Source organism: Lasiodiplodia theobromae (genome assembly GCF_012971845.1).
Source record: "Lasiodiplodia theobromae strain AM2As chromosome Unknown scaffold_27, whole genome shotgun sequence".
Taxonomy (NCBI): domain Eukaryota; kingdom Fungi; phylum Ascomycota; class Dothideomycetes; order Botryosphaeriales; family Botryosphaeriaceae; genus Lasiodiplodia; species Lasiodiplodia theobromae.
The window spans coordinates 548434-570283 of record NW_023336477.1 but is presented as its reverse complement, the minus strand read 5'-3'; the positions used below and the strand labels follow the sequence as shown (position 1 = coordinate 570283).

The following is a 21850-nucleotide window of genomic DNA, read 5'->3' as shown; positions in this document are numbered from 1 at the left end:
GTTTTACGGGCGTAGCGGATCCCGTAAAGCCGCTGGGACTGTGAGCTGTAGCGGAGTCATTGCATCCCGTAGACTTGGACCATGGAGAAATGGCGTGCTTTTGAAGGTTTTTCGAGAACCTCGGATTACACATGAAAAACGTCTTTACCGTTTCTAAAAGGCGTATGTTTTTAAACTTTTAGTGAATTTAAGCTATACATCTGACATGCCGGCCTAAATATAACCCGATTTACGGATGCCGAATACCAAGAGTGTTTACTCATCCATTTTATAGATTAGGTACCCGCTTTTATTACTAGACGGACGAATTCATACGCCCGATAATGGGTAGCGGATAGACATCGTCCCGACTGATAAAAGTTTGTAGTAATCTATTTGGCGGCTGGCTTGCGTTACCGAGGCTAATAAGCTATCCTATTCGGCGATAGGCACCTTGCGCTGTCTTTGACTAGAGTATGCTCATGCTTTGCTAAGGGGTCTCGTAGAATTATTTCCACCCGCTAAGAAGTATTTAAGCACGCAGGAGGCATTTATAATATTTCTATGACAGAATCTATCTGAGCAAACCATCAATTCCCACTACCTACCACATCTGCAACGAATAGCGAATGGCCACAATGAGTGAACAGGCGCATCAAGTGGTGGAAATCCCTCAACCTCCCGGGTTGCCCTTTCTCGGGAACATCACCTCCATAGACCAAGAATTCCCTCTTGGATCCTGGACAAAAATGGCTGATCAATTCGGTTAGTGCTACGACGATGAGTAGCTTCCTCCTACGAATTTACGAGGCTAACAAGACAAGGTGAAATCTATCGACTGCAACTTCCCGGAAAACCGATAGTAGTGGTTTCTTCTCATGCTCTAGTTCACGAAACATGTGATGAAAAGCGCTTTCGAAAATCGATAAACTCAACCTTGATGGTACGCCACGTCTCCAAATCCTAATGACTGTTATTAAATTTCATCAGGAAGTCAGAAACGGTGTTCACGATGGTTTGTTCACTGTAAGTCAGCATCTTGGGGTCCTCTTTAGCATCCTCTAACCTTCCAAACAGGCGCACCCAGGGGAAGAGAATTGGGGAATCGCCCATCGTATCCTTATGCCAGCATTTGGGCCCTTGTCAATCCAGAGAATGTTCGATGAGATGCACGACGTCGCAGCTCAACTCGCTCTCAAATGGGCAAGGTATGGTCCAGACTCACCCATCTCGGTGACGGACGACTTTACGCGACTCGCACTGGACACGCTTGCACTCTGCTCCATGGGATACCGGTTCAACAGCTACTACTCGCCCACATTGCATCCCTTCATTCAGGCAATGGGTGACTTTCTGACCGAGTCAGGTCAGCGGTCGCGTCGCCTGCCACTGCCATCAATATTCTTCCGAGCAGAGGATCAAAAGTTCGAGGCCGATATTGAAGTACTGAGGAAAACGGCTCAGGGGGTCCTCGACTCGCGTAAGGCGGGTGAAAGCGACCGCAATGACCTGCTGGCCGCGATGCTAAGAGGTGTTGACTCGAAGACCGGGAAGAAGATGACCGACGAAAGCATAATGGACAACCTAATCACGTTCTTGATTGCTGGCCACGAGACGACATCCGGACTCCTCTCATTCACGTTCTACCAGCTGCTCAAACATCCCGAGACATACCGAAAAGCGCAACAAGAGGTTGACGACGTTGTTGGACGCGGCGTCATCACGGTCGAACATCTTTCAAAACTCCCGTACATCAACGCTGTTCTACGCGAAACTTTGCGCCTAAACGCCCCAATCCCGCTATTCACAGTGGAAGCGATCGAGGATACTTTGCTTGCCGGCAAATATCCCATCAAAGCCGGGGAGACCATCGTCGAGCTGCTCGCCAAGTCCCATATAGACCCCGAAGTCTTTGGTGACGATGCAAATGAATTTAACCCGGAGCGTATGCTCGACCAGCCATTTGAGAAGCTCATGAAAAAATTTCCCAATGCATGGAAGCCCTTTGGGAATGGAATGCGGGCTTGCATTGGACGCCCCTTTGCGTGGCAGGAATCGCTCCTCGTCATGGCCATGCTCTTGCAAAACTTCAATTTCATCCTGGAGCCGAGCTACAGCCTCGGTATCAAGCAGACGTTGACAATCAAGCCAAAGGATATGTACATGCGCGCTGTTCTGCGCCACGGGCTCTCTCCAACGACCCTCGAGCGGCAATTGTCCGGACAGGCCGCGTCGAAAACGGACAGCACGGATTCAAAAGCTCATGACTCCAACGATAAGGAAGGTGTCCCGCTGACTATCTTGTACGGCTCAAGCAGCGGAACATGCCAGACTCTGGCGCAGCGTGCCGCTGGCGACGCCAGGGACCATGGATTTCGTGTCGTCAACATCGATTGCCTGGACAGAGCAAACGGCGCTCTACCAACGGATCATCCCGTCGTTATCGTGACAACATCGTATGAGGGTCAGCCACCGGACAACGCGGGTCACTTCCAAGCTTGGATCGAAAGCCTGAAGAAAGAGGAGCAACCGCTCAAGGGCGTCTCGTATGCTGTTTTCGGCTGTGGACACAAGGACTGGACGCAAACTTTCCATCGCATCCCCAGGCGTGTGGACGAGATTCTCGAGAATGCCGGTGCAAGACGTGTTGCACAGCTCGGTTTAAGTGACGTTTCCAAAGGAACCGTCTTCACTGATTTCGAGGCGTGGGAAGAGAGCATTCTATGGCCTGCGCTTACATCTACCTACAAGGTCGAAAAGGATGAGAAGAGGCAATTGAAGGGTGGTCTGAGTGTAAAGCTCTCGACTCCTAGAGTGTCGACCTTGCAACAAGACGTCGTGGAAGCTGTTGTGGTTGATGCCTGCGCCCTGACATCGACTGCGGGCGACCGGGTGAAGAAACATCTCGAAATTCGCTTACCAGCAGACACAACTTATACCACCGGAGACTACCTCGCTGTGCTGCCGATCAATCCAAAAGAGAGCATCGAGCGTGCAATGCGGTGCTTCCATCTTCCCTGGGACGCCTACATTGAGATTTCCGGGGACGGTTCTACGACGCTGCCGATCAACAAATCTCTTCCAGCTGTTGATATCTTGAGCTCGTATGTCGAGTTATCACAGCCTGCAACAAAGAAGGTAAGATGACCTGCAATACATGATCGTTTTATCTCAAGCAGTCTAACCAGTCTCCAACAGGATCTGCTTCGTCTCGCGGATTCGGCAAAAGATGCCGAGACCAAGACGTCTCTCCATCACCTTGCAAACAGCTCTTATGCAGACGAAATCATCTCAAAGCGCGTTTCCGTACTTGATCTTCTGGAGCGGTACCCGTCAGTTGACCTTCCTATCGAACTCTTCCTCTCAATGCTGCCTCCGATGCGCACTCGACAGTAGTAAGCCTTCGCCCGCTCCCTCTCTTGGAATGAAGCTGACAAGGTCTAAGCTCCATATCCTCATCCTCAATGTGGAACCCTAACCATGCCACACTCACCTTTTCAGTGCTCACTGAGCCTTCATACTCGGGTCATGGCCGTTTCAATGGCGTTGCCTCCTCTTACCTCGCCTCTCTGAGCGAGGGTGATGCTATCCACGTCGCCGTCAAGCCATCCCCAGCTGCGTTCCGCTTACCACTTGATCAGGAACAAACTCCAATCATCTGCATCGCGGCCGGTACAGGCATTGCTCCATTCAGAGGCTTTTTCCAAGAGCGTGCGATGATGCTCGCTGCAGGCCGCACCCTCGCACCTGCAATCTTCTTCTTTGGCTGTCGATCGCCCGAAGAGAGTCTGTATCACGAGCAGATGGATAAATGGCAGCGCAGTGGTGCCGTGGATGTGCGGAGAGCTTTTAGTCGCGCACCAGACAGTAGCGAGGGATGCAGGTATGTGCAGGAGCGGATCTGGAAGGACCGGGAAGATTTTATTTCGCTGTGGCGAAAAGGCGCGAGGGTCTTTGTCTGCGGGTCACAAGCGATCGCAGAATCGGCGAAGCAGTCGATTATCAAAATCAAGACTGAGATGGTGCGGGAGGAAGGCGGGGACACGGATGTTGGAAGCATCCAAAGCTGGTTTGAATCCCTGAGAAACGTCCGCTACGTAGCAGATGTGTTTGATTAGATTAGCGGCTCTCGTTTTTGATTTTTAGATAGAATTTATTGCGTCTTTCTTGCTCATGCGTTGATGATCTTTTTTTTAGAGTTCTTCCTTAAATATAAGTCTAATACTCTGTAAGGCATAGGTGCACCGAAGTGGAACAGGGAGTTTACTGCTGATGGGAGCAAGAGGACTGGACTTTTACCGAGACGAATCCTTTAAGGATTCGGTAGGCCTCTGGAGAGGCGTAAGAAGAGACTCGTGTGCCAAAGGCATGTGACTAGCATAGGTCCAGCAGGCGAGTCGCATGCTCCTCGCAGGGCCGGGGCGTCCGGCGGCTGCCTCAGGCAAGGGCCCGGCGCCCGTGGTCCTAACAACCGGCTATACTAAGAGAATGCTTTTTATAGCGGTATGACTTGTTGAAAACGGTCGTTTCGCACTTTAAAGCCATTCAAGTGGCTTAGACATTCTGCGGCCATACGTGGCGGCGGAGAGGTTATAGCCTAATAATAGCGAGGGAGAACAGGCTTTAACCACGGGAGTACCCGAGCGATATTACGGCTGTGTCCGGCGAACTTAACTGACAAATTGCTTGCCAGTGTCTGCCAGGTGCGGAATGGTACTTGCCGCTCCAGCGCCCGACGCTGTCCTTATTTCTTTCTCCTAAGAGAAACCGCGCACGGATTATTCATTGCAGCCCATCCTACGAGTCCCCGCATTAATTCCTTTCCAGTAGGGAACGACATAATTAACTATACGGAAGCTACGGACAGGCAGGTTCAGGTTAAGAGAGGCGCAGCAGTATGCAGGTAAGGCAAGGCTGGGCGGTAGAGCGGGAGAAAGGGGCGGAAGGGCTAGAACGAATAAGGTTAAGAACCCCTGTTAAGTCAATATGAGGGTTGAGTGCAATGGATTATATACCATAACAGTCTACAGGAGTCGCAGGCAACGAGGCAGTATATCGAGCTGTCCAGGAGACAGCAATGCTAGACCTACGGCCAACAATCGATACGCGCAATAGAGGGCGGGTAAGGGAAACGATAGAGACGCTGGTAAGACAGAGGTTTGTCCCGGAAATACTGTCCCCCCGAGCACCGACCTTCATAGCGGTCAGCGGACAGAAATTCTGGTATAGATGTACGTACACGGACTGAAAATAGAAACACATGACGACTGTGGCGAAAGTTAGAATTGGCGAGTCAGCCTTGCGGATAGGGACGACCGCGGTCTCCTAGTCGGTAAACTTTTATAGCCGAAGCCTATGGTGGCAGCTTTCCCCTTCATCATCTGGCGCCGATGCCGGCGAACTCCGCAACTACCAACATCGTAGCTGCACAGTCGTTTCTGTCCTTCTTTGTCGCTTGGCAGGCTACGTTCCTTACACACGATGCATCTCTGGCTAATTTGCTCGAAGCTTCTGCTGCGGAGCCGAGTCATGCGCAGCCCTCACCGCAAGCCGCCAAGATTACTCAGGTCGAGAGCACCCCAAGCAGAACAGACTCCAAGGAGACATATATAAGCCTTTCAATCCACGCCTGGAGATGGCTTTTCATCTTCACTCCACAGCTACCAACTGCTTTGAGCCAAATTCAGATCAAACATTCTCTTCAGACACCCTCTTTGACGATACACTTCCAACTTTACAAACAACAAACATGAAGTGCTTCATTGCCCTCTCGCTCATCAGCGCCGTCTTCGCTCTCCCACAGGGCCAGGAGGCCAAGAAGGCGGACAAGAAGGAGACCAACTTCGATGGCTACAACTTCCGTGTCGGACTCGCCAAGTACGTTTTCTGTTCCTTTTAACACTTCCAAGGAGGCAGCTGCTAATCTCCGCTCGTCCAGGTCTCCCTCGAACGAGAACTATGTTGTCTCCTGGGTTGGGGGTGTAAGCGCCTGCAACCAGCGCGACAACATCGGCGGAGGCATGACCAGCTGGTGCGACAGCGGCCGGTGGTCCTCGGTCCCGTACGCAAATGCCGAAGGTGGCAGAATCGACATTAAGTTCCGGTGCGACTCGTCGGATACGAAGTACCAGCACGTCACGTACGAGCTCAAGTCCGGCAAGAAGGGATCGTGCGCCACTAGCCAGGAGTTCATGCCCGCATGCCCGGAGGTGACGACCATTTTGAACGTGAGTGTCTTGTTCCCCTGTGAAGTGTGCTCCTTACTGATGGGGTATAGTGCGTCCCTAACTAGGGTGTGGATGAAGGCGATGCAGATGGGAATACCGACATCGATGGCAGTTGGAGGCTGTAGGAGCGGCATTGTAGTAGCTAGATTGGTAGCCCTATTACTAGAACTACTAGGGCCCTACCCCAGTAAATATACAGTACATAATACACAGCATCGTTCAGCTCTGCTCGATTCCATCGCTCGTATTGAAGCAACGGCTCTCATGTGGACTACCTCGGGAGAAGTTCCAAGCGACGACCCGATCTTATCATGGCATGCCCATCCCAACACACGAGGAACTGTCTCAATACTGTACAGATGTGTCCTCGTGCTCGCCTTGTGTGTTTGGAAAGTGGTACACCTTAACGTGCCTCCGCAAGAAGTGGTCGCACCACCACGCCTCCACCCACCAAAGACTCCTCAGCGACCGTGGGACAAAACCATGATGGCAATGATGCCAGTCAAAAGTGTGCGGCCTTTGAGAAATCATTGCACAGAGAAAGAGTGCCAAGTGCATTGGAAGACGATCCAGAGTTTCTTCGTTGTCATGGACGGTTTTTGCGTTGACCTCAAGAGCCCCAATCATGCTTACAAACGACACACAATCTGTTCCCCTGGCTAGCCACTCCTCTGCCGATTCTGGGCTTGTTCCATTTCCGTAGAAGGCATAGTCGTGAACAGAACCCCTATAGGTAAAGGCCCCGCTGCCTCTCTCTAAAAACTAGCCTCAGTTCCGCTCTCGGGGTGGAAAGCTGCAGAGCGTTCTCGCACCAGTCCCGTCATGTGCGGGGCCGTGGCCTTATTAGGCAGTGTCCATGTCAATTTGTCACCCCAAATAAACGGTTGAAAATGTGCCTTGGTGAAGTAAATCCCGTTACAAAAGCAATTTCCGAGCGCAATTGAATGAATGACATAGTGAATGTAGCGTAGCCTTTCAGGATGCCTAAGTGCCATCCGCAGCGCAGAGTACAGACACAATCTCGCTGTCTGGATGGGGCAGGGTGCCGCTTCGCTATCGGTCCTCTAGCGACGTGGGATTCAGCCTCACGACATGATCATGGAGACCCACGACGAGCAACCAGGCATCTGCGGGCGCTGCCAATCGTATTTTATTCCCGTTAAGTCACGGAAGTAGTTGTGAGAGGCAATGGTACTGTTGCAGCGGAGCCGCGTAACCTGGCCCCAGTTTCAGCGTAGATCCCTCGAGGGTTGATAAGCGGGGTGACGATTCTGGACGAGGCGCCGGTCAGGATGCGTTCCAAAGTGACTTCAGGCATGAAGCGGTGTGTGTCATTCATAGGGTGGAGATGGTTGCAGTAGGTGTCACCTCGAGTGTTTTTCGCTCGCTGCATGAGACTAACTGGGGGATCTTGGCCATGCGCAGGGATCACGAATACACCACAAAACTGATTGCGCTTTTCAGGGTTGCTCCTGGTTGATGGAGGGAATTTGTACAGCCTGTAGGTAATTCGACGTTGAGCGAATTATTCCCCGCAATTCCTGATTACAACGCCAACGTGCGCGCATTGTGGGGCTCGTCATCACATCCGCTCTGAACTGTACCGCATCATGCACCAGCAGAATCTTACGTGTCGTGCATAGGTTTGCGCGGCCACTCACCCAACACCGGAGTATACTCCCGCGAGGCGTATAGCGGAACTGAAACTTCTGTAGGCCGAGGTTGCAGGTATTCTTTTCAGTCACACACAGAAAAATTGCATTACAACTCAGTATCATGTCTAAGATAGTCCAGGGAACAAAATAGCATGCCAATGCCAATGAATACAACAAGCACACAGGATTTTCAATGTCGAGAACGGCTTTTTAACGGGATGCCCCTTGAGTATTTCATTCTTGTTTCTTGGGACGAAATCGTACGAAGTTCAGCTGCGCTAAAGGAAGGCACGGAAATAACCCCGAGTCATGGCCAAAAAGGGCAATTACACGCGCTTGGTTTCACTGGCTTCCAAATGGCCATGTGCGTACAGGGGTCCCCACATCCTCTTTCTTCCACCCGGGTTCCCTTGCGGCCCGAGCCGTGAGGAACAATACCAATGGCATGGTTGTGCACCCAACCACTAACACAAGAGAGACTAGGCTGGGGCTGACTGTGCTTTTACGTCGATAATGCAATAGGCTGATCAAGCGCGTATCCGCTCCGTTTAGCGGCCAACATGCAGTCGCGGTGGCGATCGGTGACGCCAAAACAAAAGCAAAGTACGTTGCACGGTAACCGTCTAGGAAGCCAAGCCGCAGCCCCCCTCGCAGCATGTGGCCCTGAGCAGTTAGTCAACGTTGCACTCCCGAACGACGACAGGTTGTAGAATGCAGAAGAACACTGGCTCCACATATCCAGAATGTTCTCTTTCTCCGTCCTCGGAGATGCTCAAAAACGCTCCGTAATTCAGGGTTCAATGTATTGCTCGGGCTGAGCCCCCCTTGCGGCTCGCCGTCTTCAACGATTGGTCGTACAATGTGGGGAGAATCTGACATGGGCGAAGAGAAAACAAGCATGGACTGATGAGATGACTTTGAGGCTTTGAATGCAGTCACGACGATCACCAGCTGACCGGTTCGCTGTACGACACCGCAACGTGCTCACAGATGCAGGCGTGAAGGTGGTTTATTTCCGCAATGCTTTTGCGGGGTCTCGGGCGAGCCGTTCCCGTGGTAGCCTGTTGCACGAGACAAAAAACGACGAACGTCCGCCTTATTGTCCGCGTGGCTAAAGGGGGGGATGTATGCACACCCCCCACCCTGGAGCCCCGGACGGTGGCCGATGACGGCTGGGAGTGGATATAATGCAACATAGACCCATTCGAGCTGATACAGCTCCGTCTCGTAGAACCGCTGATGGCCGTGCCGCCTCACCTTGCCACCAAAGTGGATCGCTGCTGCGCCGGAAAGCGCTTCAGTTTCAAATTTCTTTTTTCTGCAGGGGTTCTTTCAACCAAGCATCCCGGGTCGTCTCTGTCTATGGAATTTACTGCATGATACCCCTGACTGATGAGAAACTCGGTCCCGGGGATAGCGTAAAGTCCATCTCAGGCGTCCAGGGAAAGCTGAGAATTCCATCAGTCAGCCGAGACGCTAAACCCGTCTTCCTGGTGACCACCTGCGTCCGGTTTCGCCTTATTCAGGCCCAACTGATATCAAAGTGCGTCTCGCACCTCCGAGACCGGTCAATGAATCGCCACTACGGAGGCGTGGGGTGTTCCAGGACCCGGACGACGGCGCTGTGCAGCATATCCTCTTCCGAGGTATCGGGGCCGTCATCAGCGTCAACGGCGGAAAGTTGCTCGATGGCGCTGTCCGGAACATGAAGGAAAGTGGTGTTGCTTCCCTTGACCACCGTATTCAGAACTTCATGGCGCCGGCGCGCAGCCAGCTGGACAACACTTACACGGAGCTTAAAAAGAACAACATAGCCAGCACTATCGTCATTGGTTTGCTCATGCTGGAGGGCCGCAATCTCCCTGGCCTCAGAACAACGTTCAATGACGCCTATGTGGAGGTTGACAGCCAGAGAAGCTTCCTGGAGTATTGCTCAGGGTACTGCTTTTGACATGGTAGCGTGGACTCTGAACAATAATTGTTAGCCGCGCCTGAGAGAACTGACTCCAATATGAGCAATTCTGAGCCAATCTACGCAAAAGTAGAAGCGACATTATTGTCGAGAGTCTGAAAGGTTGTACTACTCTTGGAACGTTTTAGATTGACGAATGCTTCGAATATACGGATTAATGGAAGTTGAGCGGTTGCACGAGGCTCAAAGTCAACTTATCATCCTGTGATTTTCACAATTTCAACCAACACAGGCTCGGAGTTCCTCCAACTCACATTTTCGATTTCTATCTATGCCGTCTACTCACAACACCTCAGGCCAACCTCAATCTACCCGGAAGAGCCATCTCCATCAACCCTCAAGCTCCCCCGTTCCTCCGCCATTCCTAGTCCCCCCCATTCTCCGCCCCACCCTTATTCCCTCCACGCGGCCTCGCCCGCGCCAGCATGGTGCCGTACCTCGAGTACGTCCCCTCCGGAGACGGAAAGAGGTCATCGACGCTCAAGCCAGCGCGGCGCTGAAAGACGCACACGATGTCGGACCCGCCGAAGGCAAAGGACGAGATCTCGTCGCCCTTGCACAGCACGTCGCCCTTGCGGACGGACAGCCGCACGGCCGAAACCTGGGCCATGCCGATGGGCAGCACGGCGACCAGGCCCACGACCGGATTGTCGATGACGACGAGGCCGCGCGTCTGCAGGAACTGGAAGCCGGGCGGGTCGATGATCTCGAGCTCCTGACCCTGACCCTTCGAGTTAATGGGGGATGTTGGGTCACCACCGCCCTTGGCGTCGACCTCGGTGTACACGGCGCCCTGGATGTTGGTCGCCTCGAGGACCGTGCCGCCGACGGGCGCGTGCTGGCGGTGGTAGTTGAACGTGTTGATGAAGGCGTGCATCCAGACGCCGCCGTCGAAAGCTCCCGCGTACCTGGTCCCGCGCAGCAGCCCACCGATGCTCCACTTGACGCCCTTGACGTCGACGACGCCGCCGGCCTGCACGGGGAAGGCGTTGGGGTTGCCGACCTCGTTGGTGTACGTGCAGTCGGCCGGGTAGACGATGACGGTGTCGTCGAGCGGCGCGGCGATGGGCCGCATGCCGGGCTTCAGGCGGCGCGAGAAGAACTCGTTGAAGGTGCGGAAGCCGCGGTCGGGCACCAGCGCCTCGCCGAAGTTGTAGGGCGGGGAGTCCGCGAAGGTTTTGAGGGATTGCGGAGTGAGGGACGCGGGCGTGTCCATGTGCAGGCCGACCAGCTGGGCGTAGACGACGAGCCAGGACGAGAGCCAGGTCAGGTCCTGCCCCAGCTGGTCCGGGCGGACCGCCGTCTGCAGGTCGATGAGCGGCGGCTGGTCGAGGATGAGGTAGAAGAGGCCGAGGACGTCGTAGACGTTTCTGGCTTCGAAGTTCTCGTGCGGAACCCAGGTGAGGAGGTCGTTGGCGAACTTGAGGAAGTCGCCCTCGTTGCGGATTGGCACCTTGTCCATGACGCCGGGGAGCTTCTTTTTGGCTGAATCGATGGCCTCTTTGAGGCCGCCTGGCGCAGCCTGTGCGAGCCAAGTCGCGAGCAGAATGATGATAGGATTGAATGGGTTGAGAACATCTGTCGAGTGTTCATCAGGTCGGACTGAAAGAAGTTTCTTGCTAGGCATTGGGACGCCAGGGGCAGTGACATGAGCAGAAGACATTTTGGATTGGTGTATGGGGTTGAAGGTCAATTGACAGTCAGAGTGATGAGTGATTGTTGGTCTGGTATTCTACGAAGCAAGAAGGAGGTTATATAGATGGTCTACGTCCGATGTCGGCTTTGCCTTGAGGTGAATCCCAGGACTGTTGTATCTGCAGTCCAAATGCGGATTCAAATGACGACACTTGGGAAGGAAGGTGTTGCATGAGTCTTCGGTGAAGCCGAAAAGTCAGTCAGATGGACGCACGTGTGCTACGGACAAACGTGCAACGAGAATGTACCGTTGAACCAAAGGGAAAGCCCTGCATAAGCTGGTTGCCTAATCGAATATCGCATAATCACCGTATCGACAAGATGCAGAGGTCACGCCACGACGCGGCGAGTCTATAGTTTCTTATTCGAACTACATGGCCACATCAATGACTAAAAAGATTCCCTGATAAAGTCCTCAACATCCTTCCACAGCACTTGAGGTCGCTCGAGCGCGGCAAAGTGGCCACCCTAAACGAGTCCATGTCAGTGGGACTATGACAGCTGGAAGGGATCGGCTTACCTGTTCGTGTTCTCTGTACCATGATACAACGCCAGTTGCGTCCAGCCATGCTTTTGGAGGCAGACTGATTTCCCTTCTGAAAGAAGAGAAGCCAACAGGCTTTCCTTTGATACCCTTCCAGGTAATTTTCTCTGAGATCCTGCTTCGGTCGACGAACTGCATTTTGTTTAGTAAGCCATTCCAACGTTCAGGTAGTACGAAAACGTACGTTACGGTAGAACCAGATACTGGTCGGGTAGCATCCGGAGAACCAATAAATGCTGATGTTTCTCAAGATGTCGTCCAGGGAAGGCTGCGTAGCCGGGTCCGACCAAGCCAGCATTTTCTCTCCGATCCTGGTAATTTTTATCAGCCAACACACCATTGGCCCAATCAGAACTGAAACCTTACCACGCGAGAAGCGCGACCGGGCTACTCCCAACGGCAAGCCCGACGGTGCTCGGCTTATTCCCGTGAATGCGCGCATAATCCGACCCGGTCTCGAGGAACCGCTTGCCATCTTCCATCTTCTCCAGCTCGCGCTCAGAATACTTAATCGCCGCAGCATCCACGCCTGGAGGGGGCTCCCGCAACATGATCATGTTCAGGTGCGCTCCCCTGACGTCATCGTACAGCGCGGCCATGGCCGTGCCGACAATGGACCCCACGTCCCCACCCTGCACCAGGTACCCGCCAGCGCCGGTACCGCCCGCCCCTCCCTTCTTCCCAAAACCCAGCGTCGCCATCAGCTTCGCCATGATCCGCGCCTGGTCCTCAGTCGTCATATCCACATCGACCGGCGGCGGCGACGAGAAGCCGAAGCCGGTCAGCGACGGCACGACGAGGTGGTACGGCAGGGCGGCGGGGTCGTCCTTATAGCGCTCTTGCAGCGCCAGGAGGATAGGCAAAAACTCGGCGAAGGACCCGGGCCAGCCGTGCATGAGGAGGATGGGCAGCGCATCTGGGTTCGCCGAGAAGAGGGCGGCGAAGTGGATGGTGTAAGGCTTGCCGGAGCCGGACGCGTCGTAGTCGTCGGCGACGTCGAGCTTGAAGTGCGGGACGCTGTTGATGGTGGCTTCGTGCGCGCGCCAGTCGAACGCCGTGGGGTCGGCCCAGTGCGCGACGGCCGACGCGAGCCAGTCGCGCGTCACGCCGAACCGGCCCGCGTGCTGCGCGGCGTTGGCGTGGTTGGGGGCCGCGATGGGGAGCAGCTCGAGGAGGGTTTTGAGCTTTTGGATTTCCGCGTCGGGCACCGAGACGGTGAAGGGGGAGAGTTTTCCGCCCGTGACGGGGTGGGGAGGGGTTGCGAAGGGGGACGTCATCGTTGATGTGGTGGTGGTGTTGTTTTCGTTGGGGATTGCGAGTTTTGTGGAGAGAGGGCCGTGGATCATAGTACGAGCGTCTACAACCTTTCTCTTATAGACGAGAGGCGGATTCGGCACACGGCGGGGACTATGGAGATTACTAATTACCCTTTTTGTACGTAGATAGGCGCTTACCCCACTATTTCGTCCGTCCTTTTCTCAAACCTTCAAGGCATTCGTGCGGAGAGCGGACGGAGAGCGGATCCGTGGGAACCCGACCCTGGCATTTTATGCAGAACGACTGCAACGGATGATGAGATCCTCGGCCGACCGTAGTGCAACAATTTCTACTTGGCCGCGTTGGGTGTGATTCCGATATCCGGGCCACGAGGCTGTGATTTTATTGGCAGTCGTCAGACACCCATCGCGAAGAGTATGATGCTCCAGGTCATCGATTTGCTTGCCATGGAGATATGAACGGAAATAGCGGATATGAAAAGTATATTTCGAATGAAGTCGTGCATGTGAAAGAGGGGAAGTTTGTGTGCGATCCGAAGAGTTGCTCGCGCTTATGGGACAAGTACATGTAGGTGAAGGAAGTAGAAGGGCCTTGGAGCCCTACATTCATCCCATGTGGGCAATGGACTGTTTATCCGACAGCGCTGTACTGTGCATGAATCATGCCTGAAGCGTGCATGGATGCCCGCGATTCAGGCTAGGGCCAAACGTTGTCAACGCCCGGTAAACCGAATGCAGGACACCGTAACGACGCACGGATTTCTGATTGGCTCCCCGCAACCATCAAAGAGATCCAACTATCACTACGTACTCGATCATTCTTCGCCTCGAGGCTGCCTGGGACAATTACACCCATTTTGTATGGAACGAAACGAACGCTTTTGCAGAATTCAGATCAATATTAAATACATTTTCACGAAGATTATTGCAAAGTGATTCCCGAAGACGTTCAGAAAACATAAGTATTCCGGAAAAAAGTAAATTTGACCTTGACACTTGCAATAGAAGGCTGCAAGCGGTGTGCAAAAATAATCGAGATGAACGATTCAGGCTTCTTGGCACTCTCCGCCGTTACTTGCTTGATTATAGCCGATAGCCGAAGCACACCTCCTGTTGAGTAACATCCTGCGCAGGCATAGAGTGTTAGCGCTTCCAGTCCCAAAACGGAAGGAGGGAAGGGATTATCAAACGGATCTGAATGGAAACAATTCTACCGCTAACAGCACACAGCCACTCGGTAATACTATTCGGCCTTTTTCAAGCTCAAAGAGTGATACGATATGAATCATAGCTCTGGAGAAGCTCGGACTGACCTATTCCGTCCAAAATTCATGTTGTAGTGAAGCTCTCTCTGGATCAGACTACGGAACTCCTTACATCCGCTCTTCCATCTACAAACATAAATAAACCTGCTGGAAGCTCGTTCAGAAATCAGTACACATCTTCATCTCCGCTTTTTCGTTCTCCTCCATTGCCTTAGCGCTCAGAATGTCATACCTTGCAGACGATTCTCCTGGGACGATACCGGGTATCAGTTTCGACATCACGTCCTTTCTGAAAGGATCTGTGGTTCTGGTATGATCATCATCAACTGCAACGTGGTTTTGATTGTTAATTTTGTGTTCATGCAGTTTGTTCTCGGATTTATTTCAGTATGTGTCTACAACATCTTTTTCCATCCCTTGCGCAACTGTAAGTCCATTCCCTCTTTACCACTACGTTCGTCCACTGACGCATACAGACCCGGGGCCGAAATATGCCGCTGCAACGGACCTTGTGTTCAAGTTTGCTTCGCTGCGAGGAGACGTTGTGCCTTGGACACATCGTATTCATGAAAAATACGGCGAAGCCGTGCGCCTTGGCCCCAATCGCCTCAGCTTCATCTCGCCTCAGGCATGGAAGGACATATACGGACACCGGACGGGAGGCAAAAAATCAAACCCCAAAGACGTCAAGTTCTACACTCCAGAGCCCAACGGCGAGCCAAGCATTTTTGCCATCACCGCCGACGACGAGCACAGCGTGGTCCGACGCATCTTTTCGGCCGCCTTCTCCGACAAGGCATTGAAGCAACAGGAGCCGCTGGTTCGGACCTATATCGACCAGCTCATCCAGGCCATGCGGAATGCATCTGAGACCAGTCAGAATTCTGAGATCGACATCGTCAGGTTGCTCAACTTCGCCACATTTGACATCATCGGGGACCTCACTTTCGGCGAGCCTCTTGGTCTACTCCAACGATCCGACTACACCCCTTGGGTCACTGCTATTTTTGACGGTATCAAAGCAGGGGCTTTCATCAACAACATACAGGAGTATGCTATCGGCCGCTTCGCGCTTGGGCTCATTCCAGCGCTACGAGAGAAACGCAAGGCTCATTTCGACCACACGGCTGAGCGCGTGGATCGCAGGCTGGCGAACGGCAGCGAGAAGCCCGACTTCTGGAACCTCATTCTCGGCAGCAACAAGGGGAAGATGACGGTCCCGCAGATGCATGCGCATGGAGCTGTGTTCATGCTCGCTGGGACGGAGACGACTGCAACCCTCCTGAGCGGCCTCGTTTATCTCCTGCTCAAGAACCCCGACAAGATGGAGAAACTGATCGAGGAGGTGCGTCAGATACAGTCCGAGGAAGACCTGACGTTCGAAAATCTGGCCAGAATGCAGTACCTGGCGGCTTGTTTGCAGGAAGGCTTCCGCTGCTACCCACCCGTTGCAGTCGGACTACCTCGTGTCACTCCACCAGGAGGCAATTCTATTTGTGGTAAATGGGTACCGGAAAATGTAACGGTCCCTCTGCTTTTCTGTACACCTTCATGGAGTAATTTTGCTAATTGGGAGCCCAGGCCCGTGTTTCCGTTCCCCAATGGGCTGCGTATCACTCAAGATTTAATTTCCAGCGCCCGAATGAGTTCATTCCTGAACGTTGGCTCCCGGGCAATGGCTTTGAGAGCGACAACAAAGACATTGTTCAGCCTTTTTCTATTGGACCCCGCAACTGTCTTGGAAAGAAGTAAGGCCTCGTCTCCTTTCCAATTTCCCGACCACTCTGCTAACTCCTCGAAGTCTTGCATACCACGAAATTCGTCTCGTTTTAGCAAAGATCTTGTGGCACTTCGATGTAAAGCTTGGTGAACAAAGCCACTCGTGGATGGAGCAGAAAGTCTGGGTTCTGTGGAAGAAGGAGGAACTTATGGTTGGCCTTAATTATGTGCAGTGAACTTGTCACGAACATGCCCCGACATAGGTTTATTAACTGACCACGCCTGAATGATCGCTTAATGCGTTTATTCTAGTATATCTTTTACCCTCGAGATAGCCTATACGTGCGTGGTGTGGTGGGTTAGAGGACTACTCCTAACATTATAAACGCATTTAAAGGGAGACTAGTTAAAAACTAAGAAACTAGAAGTCCGCAAGTTCGAACCAAGACAAAAGCCTGATCGTTAATAAATAATCCGTAGCTGGTCCCTATAGTAGCGAGAACTCGGTCTCAGAAAATAAGACGAATCTCTAGCGTAGTTAGTAAGCCGAGGGCTTAAAAAAGAAAGGGAATAATATCACAAACATGCCCCGATATAGGTTTATTAACTAACCACGCCTAAATAATCGCTTAATGCGTTCATTCCAGTACATCTTTTACCCTCGAGATGGCCCACACGTGCGTGGTATAGTGGGTTAGGAGACCACTCCTAACAGAACTACTTTAGCGATAGTCGTCTGAAAAAGGTCTCAATGAAAGGTTTCTCCAATTTGGGAAGGATTGCAGCTATTACCAAGAACGATGTCGTGGTCATTCGCTGAACCTAACAATTACTATGGAATTCAGTCTCGTCTTCCGTCGGAGCACTACATTGACCCACTTTCCGGAGCTGTAACTTAAAGCACAGATCGCTAAATCCTTTTTGAACTATTCAAGCTCGCTGCCACAAGAAAACCAGAGCCGGTCAACACCATACACCCCGCCCAAACCTGTGCCCAGATGTAACGTCCGCCCGTCGCGTCAATAATTGCGCCCGCTATCGGGGGCCCCGCTAGGGTTGCGAATCCCGAGAGGGTAGCTATCATTCCGAATCTGGCGCCCATTTCCCGCGGGTCCGTTGTCAAACTGGCAAGAGCACCGACGAACATGCCCTGCGCCGCACCGTTGGCCATTCCAAAGAAGGCGCTGAAGATGTACATGCCAAGTCTTGTTCTGACGCTGATCCAGACGAATTCCATGCAACCCAGAAAAGACATGGCAATGATGAACGTGTTGATGGGGCCAAGAAAGCGGTCGGCGATGTATCCTACTATCGGCCGCAGAGGGATGCCCGTAGCGTTGGTAATGAGCAACAGTGAGACGGCCTCGGTGGACGAGAAGCCAACGACGTTGCGGGCATACGCGTTGATCTTGCAAGTCAGCATACATAGAGCCTGATCCGGGTCTGCCATAACTTACGTAGAAGAATCCGAAGTAGAGTGCTAAGAAGTAGAGAAAGACGCTCAGCGCAAAGAGAAAGTAAGGCGCTTCTCTGAAAGCCTGCAGTTGGACCAAGGGGCCGGGCTTCGTCGGCATGGAGCGTGGGCATAGGCAAACGTTGGCGATGATTGCCATGATCAGGGCCAAGAAAGCGGCGCATCGTACGGCCCACGGGAATCCGACTTGGGGAATGAGATACTGGACAGTGGAGGGGAACACCAAACTGCCGAATCCGCCTCCGGTTGCGGAAAGCGACAGCGCCAGCGACCGCCTTCGTTTGAAGTAACAGCCAATGACGGCCACGGTAGGCATGAAGACCATCCCCAATCCCAATCCCGTGTATATCCCTTGCGCCAGTAAGATTTGCCAGTATGCGGTGCAGATGCTGGTAATGAATGTGCCTGAAACAATGATCGCACATCCTACGAAGATGCAGTGTCGTGAGTATCCGGAGTCCGCTAGCCTGCCAACAATGGTGCAGGTAGCAAATGTCAGGAAGACCTGTATCGAGCCAATCCATGATACTTGCGAGGACGGAAGATGCATAGTCTCGGTGTAATACAGCTGAAACACCCCAAAGCTGGCTGGCAGTCCCCAAGACAGTGCGTTACACAAGTTGCCGGACAAAACTTGCAGCCATGCCTTCGATCCTCCATCAGGGTATTCGGTATCGTATTCGTCGATCGACTGATCTATGGTGTCGGTGGGGGTGTAGATTTCGGCCTCGTTATGACTCGACATCGGCATTCGTTGACCGTGAGGGTTGCTGGCTTCTTGAGACATATTCTTCTTCCAACAATACGAGGAGATTTGTGATGTTGTGCGAGTAACTTATTGGACGTAGCTTGACGGGTGTGAAGACCTGCAAACTCTCGTTGCGTTAGTAGGAGGAGATAGTTAGGCTGTTTCAAGTTGTAGAGGTGGAGGTGGGGTAGTGACTGGGTGGGTTATCTTTTACGAGGGACACAACCGACGGCAAAAGAGAAGCTTTGCCGCAATGGCAAAACTCCAACCCGGCCACCAATTTCTGTTTGAGCTTCCGACGCTGTGTGTCTTCATACCTTTTGATGCGAAAGGAAATGAATGTCGGAGATTGCACAGCCGGGTTTGTCATTTGTAACGTCCTGCTCATGGCATAAAAAGCCTAGTTTTGATATCGTAACGAGGAATCTAGCGTCTGTGAACTGATGTTTAAAGATCAGGCAATATTTTCTCTATTCAGGGCGCGATCGGATATCACTTCCTGTTCCCGGCATGACTACCGGGAAAAGCACTTTTCGACACCACCGGAACAGTTGCACAAAGGGCGCGGCGTTTCTGATCCCCAAGGCAGATGTGGACCGCATTTTTAACTAAAAACACATCAGCAAAATAGGCAGGCCTATCAACATGTAGGCCAAATATTCGAGTTCGGCCTGCCTCGTGGACCTATGGTGAATCAACACGTTGGAACTTCATTTGTTACAATAATAAGATTTTCGAGGCCGGGAATAGCATTATATCTCCACCGGGATCATATACCGTTTTTGGTATCCCGAGAACGACTAATTCGCTAGCGTTATCGGTGTTTAACAGCCCTACACTTTCGCATCGTGAGGGAATTTCTCAAGACCACCAATAGTCGTCTCGATCAAGCGCGGTAAAGCATCATTTAACCCAGCAGAGACGAGCAAGAATAATGATTGAACCCTCTTCTTAAATAGAGCTGCCAGTTGACAAGCTTGAATCCAAAAGTTTCACAGTCATTTTACGCGCTTGAAATCCGCTAAAACATCATCCACAAATTGTCCCTCATCCCTTAATCTTCTTAAATTGATGATTGCGGCTGTAGCAACCAGCACCACTGCCATAGCATGAGTGGCACAGGACAAACGGTGTACCCTCTCGTGGATGACAGGTTTCGCAAACGTAGAGCGCTTCACCAACATCCAGTATTCTCTGGCAATCTGGTAAATTGCACACCGACCACTTCTGATTTCGGGACTTGACAACTTGGCTGAACGAGTTAAACCGTGACAATACATGTGTCTGGTTGTGGCAGCCAGAACCAGCCTCGTAACAGCTGTGACAGAGATCGAATGACCCGTTGTCGCATTTGTTGCAATCTTTAATGGATCAGCTTCTTCTGCAGTATGGAAGATATGAGAAACTTACGGTAGAAAGTGCCCTGGAGAATGACAACGCTACAGCTCCGACAATGAGCGTCCCCGACTCCCTCCGCCTCATATGGGTTGAGTGCTTCTTTGCACGGAGCAAAGGCCCACATGAATGAATAAAGAGTATGGCTTTCAGGACGTCGGCAGCCGTTTCCGTCCATGTAGCAGTTGAGACAAATGTCGAAGCCTCCGGGAGATGGAGGCCCACATTCGAGACATTCTTTTTGGTCAGCTGTGTGCTGTGGAGAGGAAGATTCATCATGAACTTACGGAAATATCGTCCTTGAGTGATGCTACCCAGACAGATATCGCATATCAAATTCAAGTTCTTTTCAAACCGGTCGCAATACTCGTGCCTGTTTGGGTGGAACAGACTTCCGGGCCAGGCAAACTGAATAGGCTTCAGACCTCCTTTTGAGCAGCGGCAACGCTCGCCCTCAGCATAGCAATCCATGCATAAGTCGAAATCGTCATCACTACATTTACAGCAGTCTTTCCTCACACGTCAGTCCGAGAAAATTAATAGGAGGAGGTAAGGTTGCACTCACGCATGTAGGAGCCTGAGTTGATTGACTTCCGACAGCAGTCACATGTCCGAGATGTTGATCCGAGGTATCGACTGCAGCCCAGCGATTGCGAGGCTCTGCGGTTCCAGTCTGGGTTTTCGAAAGGCTCTGTGATCCACCAGGAAAGCTGCTGAGCTGCGATATTGCCGAAGGTCTCAGGGAGGTCCACTGCTGAATCATTATCAGCGATTTTGGTGCCGAATGCGTCGATCTCCGGGACTGGTCCTTGAATGCCGAGTAGCTGAGCCACACTCAATGCGCCACGCGAGACCCACTCATCAGTCGGCACTGACATGGCATCAATGAACTCAGTGGCGGTACTGGGTCGTGAAACTATCTCTTGGACGTCATCACTGGAAGAGGGAGTTGTGAGTCCAGCATGATCCTCCGCCCCTTCTTCGACGATACCAACTCCCAACGCAAAGGTACCATTGGGCATGCACACGTCCATCCAATCCATTTTGTGAAGCACTATGCTGCGCCTCTTCAGCTCCTGGATCATCTCGGTCTTGCGGTCGTCGACGCGCCGTTTTCGTCTGGCGATGCCGGACATGATGAGGCTTCCATGGCTAGTGGCAACCGCGAAAACGAAACCGGACGTAACGGACAACGCACACGTCACCTGGCCCCGGTTCTTCGCGAAAACGTGTTTCTTCAGGAAATCTTTGGTCGCTTGTCGGAATTTGTGTCGGTATTCGTTGCCGCCGCTGAGGCCGAGGAAGCCCCCGTAACCGAGCACCATTGTGAAGGTGCAAACTAACGTAAACAGTGAAGTGAGAGACGAGAATGTGAGGGCACCGGCGTGGGCGAAATGACCTGCATGGCTGACTTTATCCCTCCTATCCCACTCGCCGTCCCCCGAACGTCCGGCAGAGGAATTCCCGTGGCCTAACCGACCTGTGCGAACCAAGGTTCGGCCTCGTCAGCCCTAGTGCCACTCGGAGTTCCCCCGCAGTATCTTTGACATTTCCGAAGCTCTGAGATATGACACCATGCTCACAAAACAGCGATGAGGACTACGTCCGGACGTTTTTGTGTGCACCATGAAGAATATACACTCGTGTAGAAATAGAGCATATTCCGCGCACAGGTGATTGGCTAAACCTTCAGCATCCGATGGTGCCAAGCCGCAACAGGAAGTTGTCCGGCGCCGAGCTAGACTTTAGCGTAACGAGGCCATGGTACATACGATTCTTATCTCGGAGTACAAGATACAACCGCAAGGCTAACATAAGTGCAGTTAGGATTCCCGGCGCCCGTCAGACCCTGCGTCGGGGAAGGACCCATGTGACACAACATCTGAAGATTCTCAGATAA

At 52.4% G+C, this 21850-nt stretch overlaps 7 protein-coding genes across 7 annotated transcripts; 3 read left to right on the top strand and 4 right to left on the bottom strand.

The window, feature by feature from the left end:
- Positions 1-945: 945 nt before the first annotated feature.
- Positions 946-3375, top strand: LTHEOB_8595 (Cytochrome P450; the record flags this gene model as incomplete). Its single annotated transcript, XM_035518089.1, has 3 exons — positions 946-1005; positions 1057-3117; positions 3178-3375. 3 exons carry the CDS (start codon positions 946-948, stop codon positions 3373-3375), a joined length of 2319 nt encoding a protein of 772 aa, XP_035370301.1.
- A 2353-nt stretch (positions 3376-5728) lies between these two features.
- On the top strand, positions 5729-6271 carry LTHEOB_8594 (uncharacterized protein; the record flags this gene model as incomplete). Its single annotated transcript, XM_035518088.1, has 3 exons — positions 5729-5856; positions 5918-6206; positions 6257-6271. The coding sequence occupies 3 exons, from the start codon at positions 5729-5731 to the stop codon at positions 6269-6271; spliced, it is 432 nt and encodes a 143-aa protein (XP_035370300.1).
- Positions 6272-10197: 3926 nt separating this feature from the next.
- On the bottom strand, positions 10198-11496 carry LTHEOB_8593 (Phosphatidylserine decarboxylase; the record flags this gene model as incomplete). Its single annotated transcript, XM_035518087.1, has 1 exon — positions 10198-11496. One exon carries the CDS (start codon positions 11494-11496, stop codon positions 10198-10200), a length of 1299 nt encoding a protein of 432 aa, XP_035370299.1.
- A 422-nt stretch (positions 11497-11918) lies between these two features.
- LTHEOB_8592 (Epoxide hydrolase) lies at positions 11919-13349 on the bottom strand (the record flags this gene model as incomplete). Its single annotated transcript, XM_035518086.1, has 4 exons — positions 11919-11996; positions 12049-12204; positions 12257-12383; positions 12439-13349. 4 exons carry the CDS (start codon positions 13347-13349, stop codon positions 11919-11921), a joined length of 1272 nt encoding a protein of 423 aa, XP_035370298.1.
- A 1488-nt stretch (positions 13350-14837) lies between these two features.
- Positions 14838-16569, top strand: LTHEOB_8591 (Cytochrome P450; the record flags this gene model as incomplete). Its single annotated transcript, XM_035518085.1, has 5 exons — positions 14838-14924; positions 14981-15041; positions 15091-16121; positions 16196-16362; positions 16416-16569. 5 exons carry the CDS (start codon positions 14838-14840, stop codon positions 16567-16569), a joined length of 1500 nt encoding a protein of 499 aa, XP_035370297.1.
- Positions 16570-17243: 674 nt separating this feature from the next.
- LTHEOB_8590 (MFS monocarboxylate transporter) lies at positions 17244-18558 on the bottom strand (the record flags this gene model as incomplete). Its single annotated transcript, XM_035518084.1, has 2 exons — positions 17244-17741; positions 17791-18558. 2 exons carry the CDS (start codon positions 18556-18558, stop codon positions 17244-17246), a joined length of 1266 nt encoding a protein of 421 aa, XP_035370296.1.
- A 1928-nt stretch (positions 18559-20486) lies between these two features.
- LTHEOB_8589 (uncharacterized protein) lies at positions 20487-21275 on the bottom strand (the record flags this gene model as incomplete). The annotated part of the gene is made up of 1 exon (XM_035518082.1): positions 20487-21275. One exon carries the CDS (start codon positions 21273-21275, stop codon positions 20487-20489), a length of 789 nt encoding a protein of 262 aa, XP_035370295.1.
- Between the last annotated feature and the right edge of the window lie 575 nt (positions 21276-21850).